At 37.5% G+C, this 17,778-nt stretch overlaps 1 protein-coding gene and 1 long non-coding RNA gene across 3 annotated transcripts in view; both read left to right on the forward strand.

Moving 5' to 3' along the window:
* The window catches only part of LOC127857904 (polypeptide N-acetylgalactosaminyltransferase 2-like), a 42,800-nt gene that overhangs the window by 10,589 nt on the left and 14,433 nt on the right, over positions 1-17,778 (forward strand). The window contains exons 7-13 of the mRNA XM_052394640.1: positions 1,132-1,192; positions 3,284-3,387; positions 4,223-4,349; positions 5,077-5,169; positions 7,995-8,078; positions 14,927-15,053; positions 16,896-17,012. Coding sequence (XP_052250600.1) covers positions 1,132-1,192; positions 3,284-3,387; positions 4,223-4,349; positions 5,077-5,169; positions 7,995-8,078; positions 14,927-15,053; positions 16,896-17,012 — 713 coding nt within the window. The remainder of the gene's footprint in view (positions 1-1,131; positions 1,193-3,283; positions 3,388-4,222; positions 4,350-5,076; positions 5,170-7,994; positions 8,079-14,926; positions 15,054-16,895; positions 17,013-17,778) is intronic.
* Positions 15,318-16,622, forward strand: LOC127857905 (uncharacterized). 2 transcript variants are annotated; one of them, XR_008038671.1, is made up of 4 exons: positions 15,318-15,555; positions 15,598-15,977; positions 16,016-16,167; positions 16,244-16,622. It is a non-coding gene; the product is annotated as an uncharacterized LOC127857905 (long non-coding RNA). The 2 variants fall into 2 exon arrangements; XR_008038672.1 differs by lacking the exon at positions 15,598-15,977.

Here is a 17,778-nt window from a genome sequence, read left to right on the forward strand (position 1 = left end):
TATTTTCTATGATCACTCGTGATTTAAATCGATATTCCACCGAATCCAACAAATATCCTCTATTTATTAAAATGTTTTCATGCAGGATACATCAGTTTTTTTTCTCTGGAACCGTTTGAATTAGATGAAAGGATATGCTACTAACTTACTGTTATGTTGTCATTTATCCGAAGAAACACATGTATTAACAAAAATTAGTTGAACCAGCCAGCTTTTTAGGGGAGTAGAGTTCACAGGCATCATATTAATGTTTGTGGGCTGCATGTTCTCATTGATTTGCGTCAATATGTAAATCACTTCTAGTAGCAGAAATTTAGATTTTTACCTAATTATTGCCTGAGCCTGCTTTCACATATTCAGCAGATACACGGTCAAAAGTATTTAAAATAATTTCTTTTGAATAATCAAGACAGAAATCTAGCTGTACACTATTTTGTTGATTGTCCAAGAGCTTGATCATGTTATGCAACCATCTGCTATACGAGCCGTATTCAGGGAAAACTGGGCTTAATACATTTGGGTAAAGTTTTGTCCCAGATCAGCCTGTGCAGCCAAAACAGTCTTATCAGGTACGATTTTTACCTTAAATGGATCTTCCTTTGGGAGAGACTTTCTTTAAAGCGAAAATTCCATGAAAGAGGAAAGTGTCTTCGCTTATAAGCCTGGAGAACCGCACATCTATTAAGCCCAGTTTTCCCACAACATGGCTCTTGTTAACATGTATTTTGTCATTTCAGTCTTTGATAGATTGTATCTACTATTCCATTGAGATCCGCTATGGTTAATTGATACTCTCAAGTCCATTGCCCGGGTAGAACCAGTACTAAGTGTATTTCGGGGAAAATGGTCCAGAATGAGGTCATAAATCCTGGACGATTTTATGGCGAGGTTTAAAATTTTAACTGTTGGTTAATTTAACCATATGAAAGATTGGATACAATTTCATATTTTGATTAAGTGACTTTCCCTTCGAAGGCTTTATTTTGGCCAATGTTTTGTGATAGGGTATAGTGTGCAATTAGGATTATCAAATAGATGAGCTTTCGAACATTAATAATAATTATTATTGACCAATTAATGATCTTTTAAACAATCTGGTTGATTGAAGTATACACTATACTGTTATTGAAGGGTTTGACTGGAGTTTGTCTAGCAAGCTGGAGGGAAATGCAATTGGGGAACAGGTGTTCAGGTTAGTACATGCTCAGATAGTTGTACAAATGATGTATAGAATGCATTAGTTTATTAGTTAAATAATCGTTCAATACTTTCAATTTGTTTAATGAACACAAAGAAAGGGAAACTTGTTTATTTATTTTTTGTTATTGCACATATTTAATAGCATCAATGATATTATTTGTTTTTATTTCAACTTTATGATAAAGAAATATCATGTATTTTGAAAATTATTGGAATATATCACCTGATTGTACTGCTTTCAACCATGCCCGTTTCTAGCAGCACCTTGTACCTTTTGTGGTTCTAGATATTTCAGCATTTTTTCTCCCCAATTGTGAATAGTGCCGGTACCAGCATACATGCCAGAAATTTTCGGGTCCAAATAGGGACAGTCCATTAAAAATGTCGGGACATTTGACCAAAAAGCAGGACACCTAAAACGATCAATCGTGCCACCTTTACTGAAGTCAGTAATCAGCTAATAACTTACAAAACCTCATAATTTCTGGCAAATATTGACGATAAATGTGTTGAGAATTGCATGAACACAGACGTTCTCCATTTTCCGGAAGTAAACAAACATGTGCACTATGTGGAATAATCCATTTGGGACTAAGGCAACGTTCAACGGGATGTGCGAACATCGAGCACTGTTTTTATTCAACCAATCATCCATAAGCTCTAAATTTAGATTGATGCAATATGTACACATTATTTTCTGAAAATCAGTCAAAAACGAAAGTAGATTTATGTCTCTGGTATCGGTCAGCTCTCGATTTGTTTGACATATAATACACTGAATACCGCGTAATTATAGTATCTTTGTACTTGATTTGTGCCTTGAAATACAACAAGCAATCTGCTTATTGCACTACGATGCATCTATCACTAGCAATTAACGACCCTTATCATAAAAATACCCTGGTGTGAATGCCCGATAAAATCAATAATTTGCCAATATATCGCTAATAAGGTGTCAAAAATAACACTGGATCACTGGACTAGTAGATATGGTTTGTTAATAGGGGGCAATAAAGGGATTAGCGATGGTAGTTAAAGCCAGACGTAGCTTGAATAGGGAATTTTATTGTGAACTTATAGAGCGTATATCGTTTTGTACGAATGTCGGGACAAATAGTGTCACATCGGGACACCGGGACAAACACCCCAAAAGCAGGACTGTCCCACCAAGATCGGGACGTCTGGCATGAATGGGTACCAGCCCAATTGGGAACAAATTGTGTGAAAACCCCTGAAATAGGGAAAATTTGCATTGAGAAGTCTTCACATTGGGTGATAGTGTATTTTTGAATTTTTTCTCACAAATACTTAAAAATTGATAACTAAGTGTTGCAAGGTTATCATATTATATTTACTAACATGTAAAAGCCATAGACCTGCATACGGAAACTAACTAAATGTTGCAAATTATTTATATAAAAAGATCAATTTGGAATTTTTTGGACAGGCATTGGGAAATTTGTAGTTTTTCCCCAATTGGGAAAGTTCCGTTTTGTGGTACTTTATGAAGAAGGAAAATAATCGCTGTATTTCCTCATAAAAGTACTATTTTTTGAACAGTTTAAAAAAAAAAAAAAATTGTAATGGGTGAAGGTGCTATGGTTACATAAATAATTGAAGACACAAATCTTGATCATGCATTTTTTAACTCAAAAAGTGTGTTAGTTTGGTTAATGAAATTTTGTATGTAGATATAGCCATGTGATGAAAATGAATGTTTTTTCTGTTGTTTCATTACAACAAGTCAGATTGCTTTGATTTACAGAAATAATTAAAACCTGTATTCTGCATCCTGCTATAACCAGAAGTACTTAAGTTGGTTTATTAAAGTTACAGAGACCATTTTCTCACTATGAAAACATTAAACCGTGTAGATGACTGCAATTGTGTTTGTTTTTCGACAAAACTGTTGTTTTTTAAATAACAGCCTGATTCCAGAAATATTGCATTTGACCATTTCAATTAATTGCTTGTATACAAATTGCATTTTGCAGGTAATTCTCCGTAACACTGCCCTGACATAATACTGGTTCACAGCTTGGCATTCCATTCTCAACTTGTTTACTAAAACATGCAATTTCAGTTCGCCAATTTACCGTGGTCATGTGTTTAGCATTGGACGAGAGAGATTCCTGAAGCTAGGCAAGTTTGATCCAGGGTTTGAATCGTACGGAGGTGAAAATATTGGTATGTTTCTATTTAACAAGTTGCTAAATTTGTATAGAGAAATAAATTTGCAGGTTTTGATCTATGAAATAGAATTAAGTAAGGATCAATTAATAAAAAATATCATTCAACAATGTTAAAAGAACAAAACAAGGATTGAGGGTGAATACACAATATGATGAAGACATGTTTAATAGATATAACAGTTATACCTTTAACACTTTACACTAGACTTTACACTACACTAGACTTTACACTACACTAGACTTTACACTACACTAGACTTAACACTACACTATACTTTACACTACACTGAACTTTACACTACACTAGACCTCACACTAGACTACATTACACTATACTTAACTTCACATTAGACTTTTCACTACACTAGACTTTACACTACAATAGACTTTACACTACACTAGACTTAACACTACACAAGACTTTGCACTACACTATACTTTGCACTACACCAGACTTTACACTACAATAGACTTAACATTTACACCCTTAAGATATAACAGTTATACACTTTAACCGCATTATATGTGTAGTAACAACTTATATGACCAGGAATAATATTGTGTATGAAATGTTAGTACATCCAAATAAAACTTTTGGCACTCATTGGCATGGCCAATTTCTTTCAAGGTAGGAGTGAATGACAAATAATTACTCTTATCTGATACATCATGCAAACAATTTGGAAAGTTTAGGCGGAAAGTGTCTTCCCAGATTAGCCTGTGCAGACTGCACAGCCTTATCTGGGAAGACACTTCACGGAAAATGCATTAAAACCTGTTTTCCCAGAACGATATATATATATATATATATATATATATATATATCTCAGAGCTGTCCCTTAAGACCTGGCTATGTGGAGGGAGGGTGGAGATTCACACCTGCAGCAGGATAGGACAGATACACGTGGAGGAGGAGCTGACTGGCCTGCGCAGGGGACACGAGAACATCTACCTGAGGTTGTTCATTGATAGTACATAACAAAGAAGAGGGAGTTACTAGTTCAACCATGGTGGTCTGTCCATAGACACAATCTTGTCTAAAGAACTTTTAACATTCAAACCTGCATGCATTATTCCTTTTGAGATTTAGTTTTTAGCTCGGCTGTTTTCGGAGAAAACCCGAGGTATTGTCATAGCCAGCTCATTGTCTGCCGCCCGCCGTCCGCCGTGATAAAACCTTAACATTGGCTCTAAAATCAAAGTGCTTCCACCTACAACTTTGAAACTTCATATGTAGATGCACCTTGATAAGTTCTACATGCCACACCCATTTTTGGGTCACTAGGTCAAAGGTCAAGGTCACTGTGACCTCTAAAAAAAAAAAAAAAAAATTCTGACAAGCTTTTATTTATTTAAAACTGCATCCGCAGCCGAGCGTTGGCACCCATTATGCGGTGCTCTTCTTAAAGTTTAAGCCTAATTATTTTAACTCCAATGCATTGAAAGCCTAATGCTTATTGAAGAGATCTGGAGTCTGTTTCTGGTTAGAAACCATACTTTGTGGGGAGATCAAAAGTACACTCTCACAGTGGGGATCAAACCCATGACCTGGTGATTTGGTGGACGCCATATCCACTAGCCATGGGGACAATTATGACGGTTAGCCTTGGAATTTTGCAATTCATGGTCATCATGGCACTTTTGTTTGCGTAGGTATGAAGTGAATAAAAGATGCCTATTTCAGGAATGTGAAGCGAGTGGCAGAGGCCTGGCTGGATGACTACAAGAGATTCTTCTACTACACGAAGCCCTTTGCACGCATGGTCAATGCAGGAAGGTCTGTGGTTGGCATAGTTACTCCAAAGTCTGCTTTTTATGCCCCCGGTAGGGTGACATATAGCAGTTGAACTGTCCGTCAGTCAGTGTGTCTGTCCGTCCGTCTGGAAAAATACTTTAACATTGGCCATAACTTTTTAAATATTGAAGATAGCACCTTGATAGTTGGCATGCATGTGTATCTCATGGAGCTGCACATTTTGAGTGGTAAAATTTTAAGGTTTTCATCATCCTTCAAGGTCTAGGGTCGAAAAAACAAAGTCAAGGGAAGTAATAAGCTTTAAATGGACATAGTTATCTGACCTGCCCACGTATATATTTTTGTTAAATAAATCAAAGCGGTGCAGTAGGCGGCATTGTGTGGCTGTCCGGCTAGCGCAGTGGTTAGCACGCTCGCTTCTCACCTAGGCGACCCGGGTTCGATTCCCGTTCCCGGCGCATGTGAGTCTGGTTGGTGGTCACCATACCGGACAGGTGGGTTTCCTCCGGGTACTCCGGTTTCCCCCCACAGCACAAGACCACGCCTAAATTAAAAATCTTTCAGTAAAAACAATAAATAGCTGGAAATTGCAGCTATCATTCAAAATTCGTCCCAACTTTCGTGAGTCTAAAATCTGATTAGGAAGGAGTGCTGGGACACACTCCGGGTCCTCACATAATGCAGCCTCTGGCGCGGAGGGACCTCATAAACATGGAAATACACACACACAGGCGGCATTGTGTTTCTGACAAACACATTGTGGTAATAGGTCAAGGTCAAGGTCATCCTTTACGGTCTACGGTAAAAAATACAGATTTAAGGGAAGTAATAAGCTTTAAAAAGGGAGAAAAATATTCAATATTGAACATAGCCACTTTATATATTTGGCATGCATGTGTATCTCATGGAGCTGCACATTTTGAGTGGTGAATCTACAGTCACGGTAGTGGCTTTTAATTATTTGCTACTAAAAATAGAGATTTGTTACAGACAATTATTTACAATGGAAGTAATTTATATAATCATAAATCTCATATTATATATTTCCTTACGAAGAATTGAAGTTCTTTTCACAGTTACTATACAGTTTTATTAATTTGATTATTTATAACCCAAATGATTGATTTTTTAAAGTTTTTTTTTTAAATGATATAATTATAATTTCTTTGATGTTCATTACACACCTGTGGACTTATGTCCATAGATACATGATCAACTCTGGTGCAGCTGTAGACTGTCTAATATGTTCCTGGCGGACCATCACGGGAAGTGCCCGGGCATGACTTGGGATGGTTCGCTGGGAACACCTTTTTCTTTGTAATGTACTTAAAGCGGGTATATACGATTTTTTTATATGTGTTTAATTGTAATATATTGATTAAATATGTTACAATTACACAAAATAGGCAAGAAAAATTATACATTAAAGCTGAATTTCATAAAATGCAGCATCGACAAATTAGCGCACCGAGCCGATTGTGACGTACATATTTTCCTACAATAACTGAAGCATACGTCTTTGTATTAGGATTGGAGTTAGTGTTCGTGTGTCGTATGAATAGATATCGTTGCAGGAATTCAAATAAACCCTTAAACTAAGTTTAGATTCTCATCCTACATGTATGGTATACATGCTGGCGAATTCGGCTGTTCAGCCGTTTTCAATTTCAGAATTAAATATCTGGCTTATTTAGCATTTTTCGACACATGTTCTTCTTAACTTTTATTTTAGTTTATATTGAAATATATGTATAATAAGTTTTTACACATTTTTTATTAATTAATAAATATTTGACAAGATCGTATATACCCGCTTTAAGTATACTGTTTATTGTTCTTGATGGTTTTTAAGGAAGTGTGAATTGTTATTATTTATTTTAATTGAATATTACCTCTTTATTATTAACTAATTAAGATCCCCTTCATTTAGGTTGGTGACTGTCGATTTGTTAAAATTGTTTTCTATTTCTCAAGTTATATCTATTTATTTTATTACATACGTGCAGACGTGTAAAGACTGTAACAACTTAAACATTTATATATTAAACATGCAGACGGTGGAAAGACTGTGTAAAAATAATTATAAAATAATTCCTTTTCTTAATTCATTATTAATGTTAAACTATTTACTAAAGTCACCTTGTCTTGTATAAATAAAGTCTTTTTAGCGGATACTTGGGGCACTTTACACCCCAAGGTATGTGAAAATAAATTTTATGAAAAAGAAAAAAAACTCTGGTTATAATCTCTTTTAAACCACAGTCCTTGTTTGTCAGTGATGTGTGACATGGCCATAATTGACTGTGAGACCCCCCCCCCCCCCCCCCACCGGTTGGAGTGGACAAAATTCAAGGGAAGTAATAACCTTTAAAGGGAGATGATTTCTATACATGCCAAATGATAAATAGAAATTTTATTTCAATGCGGTGCAGTAGGGGGCATTGTGTTTCTGACAAACACATCTCTTGTTTATGTCCTATGTCTAGTGCTATCCTGCAAGGACCATTTGTACTGTACACGATGAGATTAATATTATAAAAGTGATTTTCTGTTTATTTCAGTCATTCTATTTTTATGCATTTAAAAGCTTTTGGATTTGTCCATTAAATACAGTTCTATATACTGGAATACTTTCAGATTCGTAGCTCATAATCAACCCATGATCACCCAGCCCAGCTTTGACGTGGACTTTCTTTAAGCTTTCAAATTCAAATGGGCCGTTTTTTGTGCTCTCACATTGCTTAGCTACAAATAGATGTAGATGTTGTTTTGTGTATTCCCAAATAGCAAGTTTTGGTCTTTACCACAGGTCATTCCATATACATTTTGTTCAAAATTTATTTCAGTATAGCAGAAAGAAAGTCACTGCGCCAGCATTTGAAATGCCAAACGTTCAAATGGTACATGGACAATGTCTACATAGAACTTAGGTAAACAAGTAAGATTCCGCTTCCTTTTGTTTATTATTTTGTATTTTCTTTCTTTTGTTTATTATTTTATATTTTATGCTTTGTAGTTTATAGAGAAATATCATTGAATTAAAACTGACAACAGTGAAAATTACCAAGAAATGTTACTGTTATGCTGGGAAATGACATCACTTTAATGACGTTACAACTTCATTATTTGAACAAAAATTCAAAAAAAGTCATTTGTAGGCATAAAATAAAAACAAAGTTTGTTGGATCATGATCATAGAAAAAATATTTTTTCTATGATTACTCGTGAATTAAAATGGATATTTCACAAAATCCAACAAATATCCTCTATTTATCAAGGGCTTATTAGAGTGGCGCTGCCCATGTCATAACTATACCAGTTTGGGTGTCGTGCTTATTTAGCTCACCTGAGAACAACATGCACATGGTGAAATTTTGTGATTGCCTTTTGTTTTTCGTTCGTTGTATGTTGTCTGTTGTGCGTTTTCATCATTTACATGTACTTTTTTAAAACACTAGAGGCCACATATATTGTCCAATATTAATAAAACTTGGTCATTACATTTGTCCCAATGATATCTTTGCAGATTTCGAAACTTGGTCATATGAGATAAAAAGCTAGGACACTAGTTCAAATTAAAGAAAAAATTTGTTAGAACTGTAGAAGTCACAAAATAGTCATTTATTTCAAATCTTCATGAAAATTGGTCAGAATGTTTGTTCAAATGATATCCTGGCTGAGTGTTTTGAAGAATGGTTACAGGTTGCTGAAAAACATGGCCACCAGGGTGCAGGGCAGTTTTCCTTATATAGCTATAGTAAAATCTTATTAACACATTACAAGCTTATTTATTGTCCAATCTTCATGAAACTTTGGCAGATTTTTTTTTACCTGTGATATCTCTGCTTGAAAATGGTTTCAGTCATTTTTAGTGCAATCTTTATGAAACTTTTGTAGAGCATTTACAAATTAAATGTCCCCGTAGTTTGAAAATGGTTTCCGGTTTGGTGAAAAACATGTCCACAATCGGGCATTGCAGTTTTCCGTATATGGCTTTGGTAAAAGCTCGTTATTTTCCTAGAAATAACATTTTACATACAATCTTCAGTTAACTTGGTCAGAACATTTGTTCTAGTGATAACTTCATGGAGTTAATGATTTTGGTCTGTTGAAAAACATTGCCGCAAGGGAGCGTGCATTTTTCCCCATATCTAAAGTGAAACCTTGCTAAAACTCTAAAAGTCACGTTTTATGTCCAATCTTCATTAAACTTAGTCAGAATTGTTTTTCTCATGAAATCTCCAAGTTTGAAACTGGGCTTTGTGGGATAAAAAAAACTAAGTCCAGGGGCGGCGGAGCTGGGGCAGCAGGGGTGGCAGCCCAATATTTTTGTCAAAATGAAATTTCGGCAAAGACCATTTTTTCATTTTTTTTTTCATTTCAATACCCGTATATTTATGCCCCCCTTCGAAGAAGAGGGGGTATATTGTTTTGCACATGTCGCTCGGTCGGACTGTCGGTCCGTCCACCAGATGGTTTCCTGATGATAAATCAAGAATGCTTAAGCCTTGGATCATGAAACTTCATACGTACATTGATCATGACTGGCAGATGACCCCTATTGATTTTCAGGTCACTAGGTCAAAGGTAAAGGTCAGAGTGACTCAAAATAGTAAAATGGTTTCTGGATGATAACTTCAAGAATGCTTAGGCCTAGGATCATGAAACTTCATAGGTACATTGATCATGACTGGCAGATGACCCCTATTGATTTTCAGATCTCTAGGTCAAAGGTCAAGGTCACAGTGACTCGAAATAGTAAAATGTTTTCCGGATGATAACTCAAGAATGCTTATGCCTAGGATCATAAAACTTCATAGGTACATTTATCATGACTGGCAGATGACTCCTATTGATTTTCAGGTCACTAGGTCAAAGGTCAAGGTCACAGTGACTCGAAACAGTAAAATGGTTTCCGGATGATAACTCAAGAATGCTTACGCCTAGGATCATGAAACTTTATAGGAACATTGATAATGACCCCTATTGATTTTCAGGTCACTAGGTCAAAGGTCAAGGTCACAGTGACTCGAAACAGTAAAATAAGTTCAGGATGAAAAATCAAGAATGCCTACGCCTAGGATCATGAAACTTTATAGGTACATTGATAATGACTGGCAGATGACCCCTTTTGATTATTGGATCAAAGGTCAAGGTCACAGTCACTTGAAATAGTAAAATGGATCAGGATGATAACTCCAGAATGCTTACGCCTAGGATCAATAAACTTCATAGGTACATTGATCATGACTGGCAGATGACCCCTATTTATTTTCAGGTCACTAGGTCGAAGGTCAAGGTCACAGTGACTAGAAATAGTAAAATGGTTTCCTGATGATAACTCAAGAATAATTAGGCCTAGGATCATGAAACTTCATAGGTAAATTGATCATGACTGGCAGATGACCCCCATTGATTTTCAGGTCACTAGGTCAAAGGTCAAGGTCACAGTGACAAAAAACATATTCACACAATGGCTGCCACTACAACTGACAGCCCATATGGGGGGGCATGCATGTTTTACAAACAGCCCTTGTTATGCCCCCTTTCGAAGAAGAGGGGGTATATTGTTTTGCACATGTCCTCGGTCGGTTGGTCCGTTGGTAGGTCCGTCCACCAGATGGTTTCTGGATGATTTCTCTGGAACGCTTAGGCCTAGGATCATGAAACTTCATAGGTACATTGATCATGACTCGCAGATGACCGCTATTGATTTTCAGGTCACTAGGTCAAAGGTCAAGGTCACAGTTACTCGAAATAGTAAAATTGTTTCCGGATGATAACCCAAGAATGCTTACGCCTGGGATCATGAAACTTCATAGGTACATTGATCATGACTGGCAGATGACCCCTATTGATTTTAAGGTCACTAAAGTTCAAGGTCACTGTGACTCGAAATAGTAAAATGGTTTCAGGATGATATCTCAAGAATGCTTACGCCTAGGATCATGAAACTTCATAGGTATATTGATCATGACTGGCAAATGACCCCTATTGATTTTCATGTCACTAGGTCAAAGGTCAAGGTCACAGTGACTCGAAACAGTAAAATGGTTTCCGGATGATATCTCTAGAATGCTTACGCCTAGGATCATGAAACTTCATAGGAACATTGATCATGACTGGCAGATAACCCCTATTGATTTTCAGGTCATTAGGTCAAAGGTCAAGGTCACAGTGACTTGAAACAGTCAAATGGTTTACGGATGATAATTCAAGAATGCTTACGCCTAGGATCATGAAACTTCATAGGTACATTGATCATGACTGGCAGATGGTTAATCTATTGATTTTCAGGTCACTAGGTCAAAGGTCAAGGTCACAGTGCCAAAAAACGTATTTACACAATGGCTGCCACTACAACTGACAGCCCATATGGGGGGCATTCATGTTTTACAAACAGCCCTTGTTGAAAAATATTTTTACCAAAAAGCAAGTTCATCACAATTTCACGGTTATGACATGTGTATTGTTGATTGCCATCACCCGCCCGCAGTCATTGTTAGGTCTCTTTTAAAACGATAATCCCTTTATTCTTGAGTAATTAAACCTGGGAATCTTAAAGTGTCGGTATGATCTAAGCCTTTGCATCTTTTAATTAATAAAAAGGAAAGGATGACATGAAACAAATAAGGCTGATATCCAATAGTCCTTAATTATCACAAAATGAAAGATACCTCAAGATACCTGAATTAATTGTAATAACTCAAAGTAAATCGATAATTCTAAAAAACTTATTTAATGTTTTTTGACCACTTTGTGTCATTTCAATATGTCTACTCCAAACCAACCAACGAATTTAAAATTTCCAAACAGAATTGCTGGAAAAAAATAGAACGTTCTTTCAACCCACATGATCCCTATTGTTGTGTCGCCTGCTACAAAGTACAAACTGCGACATATAGAGATCACTTCTCCATCGTCTGTCTGTCTGTCACAACTTTTGTCATTCAGAATATGCCTGCATTAGACATGCATAAGGTCAGGTATCAGGCATAAAAACGCACCAGAAATGCGCCATTTGATGCTAAAATTTGAACTGGTGGGGGATACTCCCATACTAACCCCCTCCGCCGCCCCAATGTCAATTTGCCTCCGACGCATTTGAGGTCACGAGTTTTAATTCAAGAAAAGTTGCTAGAACCTATAAGGCTCATTGCAAATAAAATCTTTATCAAACATTGTCAGATCATTTGTTCAAATTATATCCATTCATTAATAGTTGCTATTCATTGAAAAACATGGCAGTCTGTGGCCATGGTTGTTTTCCTTACATGGCTATAGTAAAACCTTATCAACAGTCTAGAAGTCACATTTATCTTCATAAAACTTGATAAGCACATTAGTTCTGTACCTAAAATATCTCCCCTGAGTTCAGAAATGGTTATGGTTCCTAAAAAAACATTGCTGCCAGGTGGTGGGGCAGTTTTGTTTGTATAGCTGTAGTCGTGAAACCTTTTAAACGCTATAGAAGTCACATTTAAAAGTTTTTCCTAATCAGCAGAATTTTTTTTTCCGTGTCTTGGCTGACTTCAAAAATAGTTGCAGTCCATTGAAAAACATGGCCGACAAGAGGCAGGGCAGTTGTACATATAATGTTATATTAAAACCTTGTGAACACTATAGAGGTCTCATTTATAGCCCATTTTTCATGATACTTATTCAGAACATAAGTTCCAAAGATGTTTTGACTGAGTTAAAATTGCGTAGATTGGGATCGACATCTTGGTCACAGGATCAAATTAAAGAAAAAGCTTTTGAACGCTTAAGCGTTCACATTTATTGCTCAATCTTCATGCAACTTGGTCAGAACATTTGTCCAAGTAATTGTGTTTGTTAAAAACTAGGTCATAATGTGTCAAAAAGTCATCATTTTGTAATACAGAAAAAAAGTTTGAGAAAACTGTTGTAGTTATGATGTTAAAATGATTGTGTAGTTTGTAAAAAAATATGACTGCCAGTTATTTTGGCAGTTTTATTGTCAAACAAAGTAAACACTACCCTCTCAGAACAGGTAAGTTTCTTGTTGTCTCAGCTGGGCATTTTAATGTCATAAATACTGACCTGTTATCTCATGCTTATACTTTCCAAGGGGAATTAACTCATCCGGAATTTTAACTGGGAATCCGCCACCTCAATACCGTAATACAGGCCATGTTAAACATAGTGCAATGCAACCTAGCCAAAAATCGGTAACCAACCCTCAATATTCTTTCCGGATCGACCAGGTGTATACGTGTCTTTTACGGCTCTGAATTAAAATATTGTTTTTCGATTTATTTCACTTGGTTGATTGGGGTTATGAATAGATGAATTGTGTTATGTATCTTTTTATTTCTCATTCGGATTAATTTGCGTGGATTTAATGGATTTTGTTTCATTTGTAAAAGGTAAGCCATGCTTGTTTTTATCGAACAATGGTTTATTTCTACCATGCTGGGTGTTTTCAGGCGCGAACGACCACGTGCAAAACGTGCTCTTCTAATACATTGCTAGTACGTGCAAAGCATGTTCTTCTAATGTGTTACGAGATCGTGCAAAGCGTGTTCTTCTATTGACAGATTGTTTATCATTTGCCATTGTGTGCAATAATGATTTTAACGTTCCGTATGACAATCTAATTGATCGTCATTTTATTATGCCCCCCTTCGAAGAAGAGGGGGTATATTGCTTTGCTCATGTCGGTATGTCGGTCGGTCTGTCGGTCCGTCCACCAGGTGGTTGTCAGACGATAACTCAAGAACGATTGGGCCTAGGATCATGAAACTTCATAGGTACATTGATCATGACTCTCAGATGACCCCTATTGATTTTGAGGTCACTAGGTCAAAGGTCAAGGTCACGGTGACCCGAAATAGTAAAATGATTTTTGAATGATAACTCAAGAACGCATACGCCTAGGACCATGAAACTTCATGGGTAGATTGATCATGACTCGCAGATGACCCCTATTGATTTTGAGGTCACTAGGTCAAAGGTCAAGGTCACAGTGACCCGAAATAGTAAAATGGTTTCCGGATGATAACTCAAGAATGCATACGCCTAGGATCATGAAACTTCATGGGTAGATTGATCATGACTCGCAGATGACCCCTATTGATTTTGAGGTCACTAGGTCAAAGGTCAAGGTCACGGTGACCCAAAATATTAAAATGGTTTTCGGATGATAACTCAAGAACGCATATGCCTAGGATCATGAAACTTCACAGGTAGATTGATCATGACTCGCAGATGACCCCTATTGATTTTGAGGTCACAAGGTCAAAGGTCAAGGTCACAGTGACCCGAAATAGTAAAATGATTTGGATGATAACTCAAGAACACTTTGGCCTAGGATCATGACACTTCATAGGTACATTGATCGTGACTCGCAGATGACCCCTTTTGATTTTCAGGTCGCTAGGTCAAAGGTCAAGGTCACAGTGACAAAAAACGTATTCACACAATGGCTGCCACTACAACTGACAGCCCATATGGGGGGCGTGCATGTTTTACAAACAGCCCTTGTTATACTTGCATCTTTGTTACATTGAAAAAAGAATGCAAAATTATGCTAGTGCAGATTTTGTTTATGTAATACGGTTGTTTTTGCAATCCTCAATATTGAGATGCACATAATCTCTATCTCAATAATTTCTGCCTACATGATATAATCATTATCCACAGAATCTGATGCACATAATTGAGTTCTTCATGTTATTATTGATGCCTTTCTTTGCCTTGCCTACAAAAAAAACGTTTATTTGTTGAAATGGCGATATTTCGATATATATTTTAGACCCCCTGTTACTGATGAAATCATGTTTGGGACGATCCGCCAGCAGGACTTTTGTGTTGATATCGAGATAGGTCACGTTCCAGCAGTCGCAAAATTAGTGCCTTGCAACCCTGATAAGAGTGCACAGGTATATGTTGTGTTGATGATGAGATAGGTAAAGTTCCAGCGGTCTCAAAATTAGTGCCTTTTTTTACGCAGAAAAAAAGTACATGTTGGATACAGCTATGAGATAACACTGAATTTAAACAGGGGTTGTATTATTTATTGAAATAATAATTATTGATATTTTAATCATAAACTTATAGTGGTGTTTTAAAAATGGTTCTGCTTCAGTTAAAATGATATCCAGCATTTTCTTGCACATCTTTGTTCAAGCTTTTGAAATCTTTTAAGTTATATTTGTTTTGTTAATAACATACATGGAACTTTCTCATTAGATTTGTCCATAGGACTTCATGTACCTCAGATCAAGTCAAAATAGTGGGTTAATTTATCAGTTTTGTATCTGTAGGTATGCCCTGTGTCCTGTCTGTCTGTCTGTCTGTATCTGTAGGTATGCCCTGTGTCCTGTCTGTCTGTCTGTATCTGTAGGTATGCCCTGTGTCCTGTCTGTCTGTCTGTATCTGTAGGTATGCCCTGTGTCCTGTCTGTCTGTCTGTCTGTATCTGTAGGTATGCCCTGTGTCCTGTCTGTCTGTCTGTATCTGTAGGTATGCCCTGTGTCCTGTCTGTCTGTCTGTATCTGTAGGTATGCCCTGTGTCCTGTCTGTCTGTCTGTATCTGTAGGTATGCCCTGTGTCCTGTCTGTCTGTCTGTATCTGTAGGTATGCCCTGTGTCCTGTCTGTCTGTCTGTATCTGTAGGTATGCCCTGTGTCCTGTCTGTCTGTCTGTATCTGTAGGTATGCCCTGTGTCCTGTCTGTCTGTCTGTATCTGTAGGTATGCCCTGTGTCCTGTCTGTCTGTCTGTATCTGTAGGTATGCCCTGTGTCCTGTCTGTCTGTCTGTATCTGTAGGTATGCCCTGTGTCCTGTCTGTCTGTCTGTATCTGTAGGTATGCCCTGTGTCCTATCTGTCTGTCTGTATCTGTAGGTATGCCCTGTGTCCTGTCTGTCTGTCTGTATCTGTAGGTATGCCCTGTGTCCTGTCTGTCTGTCTGTATCTGTAGGTATGCCCTGTGTCCTGTCTATCTGTCTGTATCTGTAGGTATGCCCTGTGTCCTGTCTATCTGTCTGTATCTGTAGGTATGCCCTGTGTCCTGTCTGTCTGTCTGTATCTGTAGGTATGCCCTGTGACCTGTCTATCTGTCTGTATATGTAGGTATGCCCTGTGTCCTGTCTATCTGTCTGTATCTGTAGGTATGCCCTGTGTCCTGTCTATCTGTCTGTATCTGTAGGTATGCCCTGTGTCCTGTCTATCTGTCTGTATCTGTAGGTATGCCCTGTGTCCTGTCTATCTGTCTGTATCTGTAGGTATGCCCTGTGTCCTGTCTATCTGTCTGTATCTGTAGGTATGCCCTGTGTCCTGTCTGTCTGTCTGTATCTGTAGGTATGCCCTGTGTCCTGTCTGTCTGTCTGTATCTGTAGGTATGCCCTGTGTCCTATCTGTCTGTCTGTTGGCCCCATAGCTTACTCTGACTACTCTCATTTAGGACTTGTCATTCAATATGAGCCTACTCTGCAAAAAACGGGTTTAATGCATGTGCGTAAAGTTTTGTCCCAGATGAGCCTGTGCAGTCCACACAGGTTAATCAGGGACAACGCTTTCCGCTTTTATGATATTTTTTGTATAAAGAAAGTCTCTTCTTAGCAAAAATCAAGTTTGGGCAGAAAGTGTTGATCCTGAATAGGATGTGCAGACTGCACAGGCTAATCTGGGATGACTTTTTACGCACATGCATTAAACCCCCTTTTCACAGAGTGAGGCTCATATATTTTGCCACTTAACATGTAATGACTTTGCTCTCTGTCAGGACTGGTCATTCAAGAAGAAAGGGGAGATAACAAGTGGTGGGATGTGTCTGTCAGCTGATCCCATTGAGACCCATGGCTATGTGATGGTTCATTTCTGCACCAATCTGCCGTCACAGGTATGGTGTTTGTGTGTGTGTGTGTGTGCAGTTGTTTCCAATTAGTTTAGTGATGTAGTGCTAGACTTCAGATACAGTACAAGTTCCATTCCTGGCCCAACAACATACCTTGTAACACGATTCGTATCGCAATTAGTTCTACAGCCATTCTCTCCTGACCTATGATTCGAGTAGAGCAGTTTTTATGCCCCCGGTAGGGTTGCATATAGCAGTTGAACTGTCCGTCAGTCTGTAAGTGAGTCTGTTCTTCCGTCCGAAACCTTTAACTTGGCCATAACTTTTGCAATATTGAAGATAGCAACTTGATATTTGGCATGCATGTGTATCTAATGGAGCTGCACATTTTGAGTGGTGAAAGGTCAAGGTCATCCTTCAAGGTCAAAAGTAAAAAATACAATCCAAGGGAAGTAATAAGCTTTAAAAGGGAGATAATTTCTAAACGTGCCAAATGATATAATGAAATTTTATTTCAAAGCGGCGCAATAGGGGGCATTGTGTTTCTGACAAACACAATGCCATCTCTTGTTAGTTACTGGCGTAAGTATGAATGTAAGTTTGAATGTATTAGCAGTTAGCTGGCTTACCAGGAAAAGTGTGAGCTGACTAACTTACCACCATGATTTGACTGAAGTATTTCTGAAAACTGTCAAAAAAAATAAAATAAACATTTATAGTTTTTGTGTGAAAAAGTCTAATGTTTCTGTAAATTTTGGAACCCTCATTTCAGAAATGTTGTTGCACCTAGTAATACAACAATATATAAATA

Source organism: Dreissena polymorpha, chromosome 14, assembly GCF_020536995.1.
Source record: "Dreissena polymorpha isolate Duluth1 chromosome 14, UMN_Dpol_1.0, whole genome shotgun sequence".
Lineage (NCBI taxonomy): Eukaryota > Metazoa > Mollusca > Bivalvia > Myida > Dreissenidae > Dreissena > Dreissena polymorpha.